Here is an 11,839-nt window from a genome sequence, read left to right on the forward strand (position 1 = left end):
TCATGTTCTTTCAAGTCCCAATCCATGATTTTTAAAGAAGTTTAATTGACTATCATTCATTTCATTTGGAGCCCCTGAAGGTCATCAAGAGACGTGGTGCAGTCTCTGTCCTTGCCAATACTTAAAACTCATCTGTCACAGCCCTGAGTCCCTGACACACTGGCCCTGCTTTGGGACTGGTATTGGCCCAGATGGTCTCCAGGCATCCCTTTGAGCCTAAATTACTCCATGGCTCTAAACAGTTTCACATGTCCCTACATCCTCTCACAGCACCAGCAACCCTGCTCTGTACCATGCCATTTGCTATTTTGCTGTCAACCAAGGGACAATTCTGAATTGCCTGTTTTTTTCAACCAGCTCATTGCAGCCTCTTGCTCCCCTTTTCCTTGCAGGCCATAGATGGTGAATGTGCCCTCCCAGCTATGCAGTGGGAATAGGAACATCAGCGTTACTACCAGCTTAAAGCCAGCCAGAAGACTTCCATGAGACAGCCCAAAACATAAGCAGCAAAACAAAGCTGTCCAACGATATCCAACCAAACCACAACCAGCTTATAACATGGCAGTGATATGTGTCTCACTATTTTTAATAAATATATATATTTATTTTAAAGATTCATTTCATGTTTTTGACTTGTGCCCTCATCCCTTCATTTACAGGCAGTCCTACATACAGTCCTTATCTATAGCAAGGAAAGCCAGGACTGCTTGCTGCAAGCCTGCTTGTGCTACGTTGTTGACTCTCAGCACAGTAGGCAGTTGCACTGGGGATAAACATGAGGAAATTAGGCTCTTTTCTGCTAAGCACCAGATGAGACCATAAACCATAAAGAACAGCAGGCACAAATGCATAGATGATGAACCCCCAGCTTAGAAAACCATATTACATTATTCTAGACATTTCAATGGCAAGATTGATCCCAACAGTTACAGCTCTCATATATTTTAATCGTACAACTAGTACTCATAAGGAACTTATAAGGGCAACAAGTCTATATCTTCAGGAGGAAAAAAAAAAAAAATAAAGAAAACCAATAATTTGGAAACTGTAACACCCTAATCAGGAGGTCAGTTTCTCCCACAGTACACATTGACAATGAACAGTTGACCCTGTACAGTCTTTACAAAATACTATTAGAAAAGTCAACCCCCAAACAGGCCATTTCTTTACTAAAGGTTAGCTACAAAAAGAAAAGAGATGCAGAATTAACCATGTGTAATTGGGACAGACAAAGCCTCCAAGATATGCTCTGGCATTTTTCAAAATGCTTTATTTATTTTCCATTTTAACTCTTAACCTCATAATGTCCTCAAACAACCTTATAGTAGGAATGAAATAAGATCAGCTACAACTATTCTAGTCATGCTGGTGAGACCACAAGGAATGCATTCTACCTCTGCTCCAAGCTGAATGCTTATGCACCATGTAAGGGACACTTCAGAGTTTATTTCCTCAACCTGGACACTTACTGCTTTCCTGACTGGCTGATGTCCATCACCTGGTGTAGTAACACTTACTGAGAAGAGCTGGTATCCAATAGCCTGCAACCACATAAAAACCCTTTGGTCTCAGAATCAAGCATGCCTGCCACTGTCAAGTGGTCTCTGGCACATTGCTTTGCAAGACGCCTCCTGCAAAGTTCAGGTCATTAAAGATAAAATATAAGGAAGGAAAACCAAGTATGTGAAAGAGTCTGGGAAATAATGGTTGGCTTTACCTACAAGGTGTATCCTGAGCACAGCAGGATAGAAGTTCATGTTCTGAAGTTCAAACACCCCCATCTTATCGTTTGTTTTGGGGGTCACTTTTTTGACTGCACTAGCCTATTAAAGAGAAAGGAAACAGCTGCGCTATCAGATCCGTTTTTGAGTATGTACCTGGTATTTTATCAAGAACTTGTTTTTCATTCATCCATATATCTTGCTGCAATGCCGGCAAGTGGCTGTGTTTAAATTAACTTAAACCAGAACTCTTATTTGAGCTGTCCCTGAAATAGGCTGAGGAAGAGGAAGAAGATACTGATGGCTCTGCCTAAAAAAAGAAAACACCCTATTTTTTTTGGTCTAGTGCTAGTTGTATAACTTAAGTTTCCTGCAAAGAAGCTCCTCTTTTAAGAACAGAAGCATTCAAGTGTGCTCCTCTTACACTGGCTCCAGCGGCTGGATTACAACACACCGATTCTTGTCAATACAGCTACTCCCTAAGAGAAAAGCCTGTTTAAGATTTATCCAAATTGGAGTTTCAGCTATTAAACTTTTAAATTCCAAAAATCAAAACAATCTTGTGGTCTGCAGTTTGCGCTACTGACACTGCAGCAAGCCCAAGGTCACTGGTGCATTATGGCTAGCTCTGTGATGTATGTCAAGCTTCATGGTATCACCTGGCAGAGATTGCAGATCTTCCTGCTACAGCTTGATCCAAAGCCCATTTTAGGCAACAGAAAGACATTTATTGACTTTGTTTGGACTTTGGATACATTCCCAGAAGCACAGTAGACTCTCTCATAGCTCCCAGCATCATGAGAATTAGAGGCAGCCCAGCAGTTCTGGTTCCAGCTAACAGAGGTCAGTGTTGCACATGAACATTAGATGAAATCACAACATTATTATCCATATTCATGGAGTGTCTCCATTTCTCTTAAATGCTGGTGACACTATATGGTGCGTTATCATTCTGTAGCTTTCATATTTTCCTACAATGCTGGTGAGGAAACCTGGCAGGACTTTGTAGCCTATGGAGTCTTGAGCTGGTTTTCAAAAAAGAGATTTAAAAATAAAAAAGTATTTTTGATTTAACACATTATGTTGTAATCCACCAGAATTTTATACCAATGGTAATTTTTACATACACTTAAGTATTCACTATGTATCCTTTTATTCTTCAGAAAACATCATAATTTTTCTCATTGTATTTAATAACTGCTAGTTAATTATGTAAAAATCCCATCCCATCTGCTCTTACTCCTTCACACAGCAAAATTAGAGGGCTTGATTCTGCAGCCCCTACTCACAGAAGGAGATGCATTGATTTAATGGACTTCCCTGAAAAGGGATTACAATATAGAATCCTCCAGTATTGATTTTGTGACATCATAATCTTTTCCTCAGAAGTGGACACTGATGACTCAAGATAATACCAGTCCAAGATTAGGAAGGGGCAGCTAAATTAGAGAAATAAAATTATTAAAAGACAAACCTCCTAACGTACAATAAGCAGACAGCCATAAAATATTAGCTATGTTCTCTGTTTTAAATAGAAGTTCTCAAAAAAAAAAAAAGAAAAAAAAAGAAAAAGGTTTCCAAGTGATGTTTCTGTCTTTCATCTCTTGCCTTGCTTACAGTTACTTTCATGATACTATTGCAAGCTAGAGCATTTTTGTGTAGGTTAATGGGTTCCTTTAGAAGGGATTAAAGTCATATTGATTATTAATTATTTTTTCATGTTTTAAACTGATGTAAATGTCCAGAAGCTCTGATGAGCAACATCCTGTAGAAATCAATAGAAACAAAAGCAGAAAAAAAAAAAAAAAAAAAAAAAAAAAACAACACCTCTACTCAGCTCCTGGGGTAAGCAATTGTGACTTACTTCTATTTGGAAGGTATACTGCCCCTTGGAGAATACCAGCAACTGGCATATGTGATAATCACTTCTTGCTTAATCTAAAGCATCCTTATTTTGATGTGTCTATCTTTCAGACTTCAGGCAGAGCCTGCAGATATTTTGCATATAGAACAAAGCTAGGCACAGGAGTGCTAAGCAAATAATAAATAAATTAATTTCATTGCTGTTGGAAAATGTTCATTTTTATTAAATCTGCCTTTCAGTACTTTGGGAAAACACTAATTAGCATTCTTTCTGGTCTTTTTTCCCCCCTCTACCAAAGCTCTCTACTGTTCCTCACCACATTTTATTATATATATATATATTTTTTTTTGTTACATTGTTTTTTCTTACTTGAATTTAAAGTTTCTTTGCTGTTTGCAAATGGAATGGGAACTAGACCCTTTCTTCTTGTCTGACAGGTTAATGAAAAGACTTTACATATTAAAATGGCTTCTATGTGAAGAAAGAGTAAATGACCCTGAATAGCTTGAGTGTGGATAACACACGTGCCAAACAGCAAATTACACAAAGGTAACATGACAACTGGGATGGTTTGTTGTCTGCTCTGGGGACTCCTCTCAGCCTCAAAGAGGAGCTCTTTGGTTGATTTTAAGATGAGTCTAGCTTAAAAGGAAATGATTAAAAAGCTCTTAACATTGAAAGAGTTTCTAATCTAGTTGATGACTTAGTGAACAGAACCTAGCTTTCTTTTCCCAAAGACCCTTTTCCTATGCAATAGATAGTTGGAAGTCACCATAACTACACATGGGACATGCAGGTTTATAACACACAAAGCAGCCATGGTTTGTTCAAGTGCTGCTGACCCAACTACAAGACCCATGCCTCTACCTCCTAAAGAGCACGGAGGCCCAATCACATCAAAATCATAACTGTTAGATTGACAGGCAAAATTATCTGTTTATCCCAAAGTACTTCAAAAGGAATTTAGATGTTTGGTGGTTGTTTTTTGTTTGTTTTGTTTTGATTTTTCTTGGTTGGTTGGTTGATTTATTTTGTTGTTTGTTTTCCTCCAAGAGCTTCCTATCTGCCAAGCAGCTACATCACATGTTAAATCTCTGACTGACTTAAAACAGCATAGAGTTGTTGACTTTTGCCTAAACTACTAGCAGAGAGTTGTTGACTTTTGTTACCTCCATTCAGCTGCTCTGAATTGCTCAATCCCCATGCTTAGACATCCCACTCACACTTTTCCACCCCAATATTATGTTTTCTTCTCAGTTACAGCTCCTAACCCACATTCTCTCCTTTTGTCCATGCCGTCATCTCAAGATCAGCATACTGAAAGCTGAGCTTATTACCTGCTAGCTCTCCTCCATGTTACTATCAACTGTGTCACCAACTTGCCTATCACTGATGTTTACTGTAAAGTATTTCTTCTCCAAACACATGCATCTGACTAAACGGAATGCAAAGATAACCACAGCAATTTGAGCACAGCACATACTACTTTTGCTGTGGTACAATGTGCTATCTTTACTGTGAGCCAGACATGATGCATATCATTTTATTTCTGGAACTCCTTCATTTAAAAAGCAACAGTAATTTCCTTGCATAAAAATGAAGGGGTTCCAGAAACGAAACACTGTGCATCACATTTGGCTTACTGTAAAGATAGCAGTCTTCTTCCTTATGAGTTGTTCCCTTCACTGGTTGTATTCATTCAAGATCACACAGTGCTTTGAAAAGCAAGGTAACCTTTCTGTTTCAGTTATCTCCCATTCTCTATTCATCTGTTATGCATTGCGCACGTGGCAGCTAGTACATGTTGCCACATTTCTTTCATAAAGATTCCTCGCTTTTCAGCTATACATTGATGGAAGCTTAATAGAAAAGTCATAATGGCTTTTGTGTGCAGAGCATCAATAAACCATTCTCTTCACTTTTTCTGCCCTAAGTCAGAAAAACTTTTCTGCCCTAAGTGTTGTTTTCTGGAATTTAAGTGCCTCCAATGGAAAAGGCAAAATGTCCAGCCAAGTGCTGACTCCAACAGTGACATTTCAAAGGTAGGTATGCAGCATCCAGTATTGCACCTACTTGCTCAAGATTAATACTTAGCTTCACTTGTGCTCCTAATTTTTTGTTGTGCAATGCCTAAGGTCTTCAGGAGCACAATGGCTGTGATCCAGTAAAAGAAGGATGATAATGGTTTATCTCGAATGGCAGCAACTCACTAACTTTGGATGAGTCACAGATGAGACTGCAACCTAAATCTCCTCCAATATTCTTTCAGACAGAATCCCTCCATACTGGATATTTTCCCCTGAATTTTTTCCCTATCAGATAACTAACTCAGGCCTGGAAATAGAAGAATGGACAAAAATAGACTGGCACGACAGCTCCTTTTTACCACTATACAAGTAATGAAATGGACCAGCTTACCTTAATGAACGTCCATTTCTTTTCTCAGTCTTTGAATATTTATTGAACAGTTTGTCATCCTAGAACTACATAAACCCATGTAGTAAATTCTGTGTAAAGACTTTAATTTTAAGACATTTTTACATTTATCAAAGTGATTTTTTTTCTTTACTTTGCAGCCAGTTACATTTTACTGCAAGAATGGAATATTTAAAATCTGGAGTCATGGAAGTACAGCCACTAATTTACTATAGGATGAGTGCTTATGATGATAAAGATATATACTTCTCCGGGGGAAAAGGCAAATAATTTTTAAAGAATATGCAAAGTTAACTATGATCCTTTTAAATTGTTCAGCAAAAGTACTTATTTCCAAAGCTTTTTTTTTTTTTTTTTTTTTTTTGACATTTATCATCCTGTCCCATATGGCCAAGTAATAAAAGCTCCCTTCTCCAGAACTGAAACCATCTAGTAAAATGAATAGTAAGATAGATTTAGACAAAACTTTGTTTGACACTCATTTAACGGTCTTTTCATGATCCACCTGGATTACACTATAACATGACAGCAGAAAGCAGAGACTAATTTGGCTTCTGAAGTTCAGTCAGCATGTTGTCTGTGAGCCCCTTAATGAACAGCCATAGGATGGCAACAGGCAAGTCTTTATTCAGTATGGTCCCTGTCTCAACCCAAATGAGGAATCACCCTTACATGCAGCTCCCAAGTGAAGCGATGTTATTTAGAAATTGCCTTTTTGACCTCTTACAGTTTGAGTGTGGGGCTTTTACCTCCTTGCAGGCCTGAAAGATCTTTTCTTGATGGTACGCTCTCACTACAATGAAACCAGAAAGTTGGAGTGTAATAGCAGATTATTGCACCATCAGAGAGGGTTTTGCAAGTGCTTACTGCAGCTCTGTGAATATGAGTTGGCACCCAAGCATCCTCTTCATTAACTTTGCCCCTTAGAACCACCCTGGTCTAAAAATAATTCATGAAAATAATGAAAGAAGGTAGAGATTGACTTGTAGAAGTTCTGAGCTAAGGAAGACCATTCATTAAAAAAAAAGAAAAAAAATAAGGAAAGAAAAAAATAAAGTATGTTTATGAAGAGAGCATGCTTTTCAAATGAACTATTGAGATAGTTGCTTACTTTGACACTGCTAGGACGCAGTCATGAGGAAGAAACAGACTCGTTTTCTCAACAAGAGCTTTGGTCAGCATTGCTAAGAGAGGTAAGAAATTCCAAAGGGACTCCATAACAGAATTCTCTAAATGTCCATTTCTTTTCTGTTCAGGAGAAAACAGCGGTGAATTGTGGGGGTTCTCAAATGTGAAATCAGCCTCTCTCTTAAAAAGCAGTTTCTCCCAGAGAAAGAAGCAGTATCCTGATGTTTGACCTTTGGTTCAGACTACTAACACTAGATGCAAACATTCTTGAATATTACATGAATAAAACCACATTTACTTCATCAGTAAGGTTGTGTTGAATGAAGTTTCAGAGCACCTAGATCCCTATGAACATCTTCATCCATGTGAACCTGAATTTAGACTTCACAATACCAAGTTCCATGAACAGATGTAGTAGTGGACAAAAATCTACCCTGTTAGACAGAAAAATTTTCCTTGTTAGGAGAAAAAAGAAGGTTCTGCTGCATTATATACAGAGCCTAAAGAGCATATATAGAACCGTTATCCAAAGACCTCAGTCTCCTAGAAATAAAACATGGCTTCTCCCCCGCCATATTTGTAGATAATCTTCCTGATGAGTATCACTCATCCTAGTTAGCGCATTCACGGACAATCTGTTTTTTAAAGATTTCCTAGTGAGAACATTGGTCAGATCCTCTTAGAAATATAACACATTGTAAACGATGTCCCAGCATCAGGTTTGGCATTTTTAAGATTTTGGCTTCTCCCTTAACTCTACCTTGTCCCCCAGACATAACACAGCAAGAAAACAAAATCACAGAGGTGCAAGCTCCTAACAGCATGAGATATCTTACATATTGGTCACATAATCCAGGGCAGAACTCCATCTGGTTGAAGCTCTGTGTAGATGTGACTACAGGAAGCTTGCTGGATTGCAGTAAGAAAAGATAAAAACAACAACAACAACAACAACAACAAAAAAAAAAAAAGGAGAAAGAAAACAAAAAAAAAAAAAAAAAAAAAGAAAAATGATCATCAGCGGGCCCAGGAAATGGAATCATAGAATGGCTTGGGTTGGAAGAGACCTTAAAGATCATCTGGTTCTAACCCCCCTGTCATGGGCAGGGATGCCTTCTGCTAGATCAGGTTGGCCAAGGCCCCATCGAACCTGGCTTTGAATACCTCCAAGGATGGGGCATCCACAGCTTCTCTGGGCAACCTGTGCCAGTGCCTCACTACCCTTACAGCAAAGAATTTCTTCCTGAAGTCTAATCTAAATCTCTCTTCTTCTAGTTTAAAACCAGCCCCCTTGTCCTTTTTACTGTTATTTGTTTAGCTGAAGTACAGCTTTTCCTTTCAGATGTGATCAGCCATGCCTCTGCCACACCAAAATGAGGCAATTACAAAGCAAGCTGCTAAGGACTATTCCTTCCAGCCATCCAGAGACTGAAACACTGGAGAATACAGAACCATTTAAAAAGAGCAATAAATGAAGTCAGTAAGACTCCTACAGCAGAATGCTTGGAAGTTTTTTGCTGAAGCAAGATGTAATGCTGTTCCTCTCCCATGTACTCTAAATCCATATGAACAGCTGACCTCACAAACAATGCCTTTCTCCTGCTCGTTTCTGAACTAGACTTTGCATAAGAAAGCCACTGAAAAAAAAAAAGAATGATAAGGGTTCAAGATCATATTGCTGTTATTTACAGAAAAGATTATGGTACTGTCCTGTAGCACAGAATAACATTTGTGCCATGAAAAGAAGAACTAAGTATTACTAGCCCATAGGCAACAATCAGGCATGTGAACGTAGTGGGCATCATCACTGTTTGATCTCACTTTGTCTATACCAGCAACTGCAGACAGTGTCAGGATTTGAAACAAGCCAGTGCTATTGCTTTACACCATGAACCACAGCATGTGGAGGAAATAGAAAAATGTGCTTTGAGCAGTTTTATCACTATGCAAAGCTTGCTGGTGGTTTTAAAAATTGCCAGATGGGCATCAAGGCCACATCGAGCAGATACAGCTTAGCAAGTGACATTTGGGCTGCTAATGCTAAAACAGCAAGCACACAACACTCAGTGTTGCCCTACTTCAGATTCATCAGCTCAATACAGCTGCTTTCTCAATGAAATTAAATTGATAGTTCACCTGGAAGTTAGTAACTCAAGGCTGGATAAATTTAGTATAGTTATGTTAACTTGATAAAGAAATACAGCAGAGAACTAGAGAAATAACTTGTACTGAAATTATTTTCAATTATTTGTCACTGCAAAAAATAATATATGCAGGTTTACAATCTAACCAAAATCATAAACTAGTCACACATGGCATTACTATGCACCTCCATCCTGAGGTATAGCTTCACCTTCTCTAACGCTACAAAATTCTGCCAATACTCATGATCATTTTTCTTCAGCTTTTGTTGCCCTTCTAGTCCCAGGTTTTCTTGAGCTACAGACTGGAGGATACATCTGGCTCATGGGATCTGTTTTATCTGGTTCAGAAGTTATGGTTACTTTCCAACCAAATGAAAACCTAAGGCTTTGGCTGCCTTCAAACCTTTACCACTTTTCTTGAGATTTATTTTACAAAGATAGCATTTTACAAATTTATACTACTTATTTCCTGTCTTGTTTTACCACAATAATTAAAACAGCTACTTAAAACTGTGTGTCCATTTCTGTATTAGGAATCAAACTAGAACAGAAATTAACAGCAGCTCCTTCAGCTTTATGCTGGGCCACGCTGTCCCCAGACTTACTTTCTCACAATAAATAAATAAATAAATAAATAAATAAATAAAAACCACTATGAAATTCCAGGGAACAAAATTTTGTTGGTATATTAACATTTCATCTTGCATAAATTTATGTTTCAGCAGTTATGAACATGAGACAGCTGACAGTTGACTACTATATGTGAACAGATGCTGTGAAAGCTTCCCTTTAAATAGTTCTGTCAATGCAACGTCAATTTTAGGAGTGACACCACTGCTGTTCTAGGACATGATCCTGCAAACTCTCATTCGCACAGGGAGCCCTGCTGATTTCCATAGAACACGCACACTTGTAAGAGACCAAAAAGTCAGGTCCTTAGCTGCAGAGCTTTCCTTAGCAGTGACTGACAAATATACAACAAAGTTTTTAGCAGAGCAGAATACCGTGGCTTGGGGCAATGCTGCTGACAATCAGTACTGGCCTGGGCGTTTTCTTTCAGAAGTTACACGAAGCATATTAAATATGATTAAGGAACCATTAAAAGATCGACCACGTAAAGATATTAATAATAATTAAAAAAAAAATCACGAGAAACGAAGCTCGCCGTATTAAGCAAAACTTCGAAAAATTGACGCGCCCAGCAGATAGGCAGAGCCCGACCGCAGCACCCCCGAAAGCGGCGTTAAATCCTGCAACAGCCGAGCAAGCGGCCCCCCCGCCTTTGTCAGCGCCTTCCTCACGGTGCTTCTCCCGGGGGGGACGCCGCCGCCGGCCCTAGGAGCCCGAGGGGGGCGCCCGCCGCGCCGGGCTGGCTCCGTGGCGGCCCCGCGGTGCTGAAGGACAGCTCGGGGCGCACCGGGAAACTCGGGGGGCGGCGGCTTTCGGGGGTGGGGGGGCTCGGCTTCAGGCAGCCCGAGGGGTTGGGGAGCTCGCCCTCGGGGGCACGGCTGGGAGGGTTGTTCGTCCGTCGGGGCGCGCAGCGAGGGGCGGCACCGCCTGCGCTGCCCCTGCTTCCCCAGCCCCCCTCGGGAGCACAAAGCGGGGACGATCGGGGCCGAGCCCCTGCCTCCGCGGAGCCGCCGAGCACACAAAGGCGGCCCGGGGGGGTAGGGGGGGACGTGTGGGGGGCGCCCCCTCCCCTTCCCGGCACTTACCTTCAGCAGCACAAAGAGCCAGAGGAGGCAGGAGCGGGCCCCCGGCCCCCCCTGGGCTCCCCTCCGGCGGCGGCCGGGCATCGGGGGGCGGCCGGCCGGGGGGGGCTGCTGCTCCTCTGCCCCCCGGCCCCCCGCCTCTGTCCCTCGGCTGCCTCTGCCCGGCTCCGAGCCGTGCCCGGCAATGGCGAATTGCGGCAGCATCAGGCGGCCGGCGGCGGCGCCGACCTCCCCGCCGAGCGGCGCATCCTGCCGCCCCCCGCCCTTTTATTTGGGATTTGCGGCGGGGGGAGGAGGAGGAGGAGGAGGAGAGGGAGGAGGAGGAAGAGGAGGCGGCGGTGCCGGCAGTGGGGGGTGTCTCCCCTCCCCCCCAGGAGTTTTGGCGATCTCGCCGCTGCACGGGAAGGGGTGGGGAGAGCCGCCCGCCCGGCCCGGCCCCGCGGTCCCCACCCGGTGAAAGGCGACCCCCTGGGGCTGCGAGCCCCCAGCCGCCGCCCTCGCTCCTCTCGCGCCTCCCTTGCCTTCCCCGCCCCCAGAGAAAGCGGGCAAAGCCGTACCCGCACTCCCTGCCCAGCCTCTTCTTTCCGTCCCCCCCCGCCAGCGGGGGACAGAAATGCCGGGCTACGGAGCCAGCCGCTCTCCCTGGGCACCCCCAGCCCCGCACGGGGGTCCCGGAGCTGCGGTCAGCACCCGGTTACCAGCGGCACACACAGGGGTTGGAAACAATGAGGTTCAAATCTGAGCCTGCAAGGGGTGTGGGGGGTAATGCCTCGTCCTATCCCATCAGGTGCTCAGGACCAGCGGTTACACGGGCACACAGAGAAAACTGAGACC

The 11,839-nt window shown here is 42.4% G+C and overlaps 1 protein-coding gene across 2 annotated transcripts in view; it reads right to left on the bottom strand.

Annotated features, from left to right (window-relative positions):
* Positions 1 to 11,335, bottom strand: part of PTPRO (protein tyrosine phosphatase receptor type O) — a 161,178-nt gene extending 149,843 nt beyond the window's left edge. For both annotated transcript variants that reach the window (XM_084525241.1, XM_084525240.1), the window contains exon 1: positions 11,009 to 11,335. In XM_084525241.1, the coding sequence (XP_084381367.1) occupies positions 11,009 to 11,209 (201 nt within the window). In that variant the 5' untranslated portion in view covers positions 11,210 to 11,335. The remainder of the gene's footprint in view (positions 1 to 11,008) is intronic.
* Between the last annotated feature and the right edge of the window lie 504 nt (positions 11,336 to 11,839).

The sequence above is a fragment of the Aythya ferina genome (genome assembly GCF_964211825.1).
Source record: "Aythya ferina genome assembly, chromosome: 1".
Classification (NCBI taxonomy): Eukaryota; Metazoa; Chordata; class Aves; order Anseriformes; family Anatidae; genus Aythya; species Aythya ferina.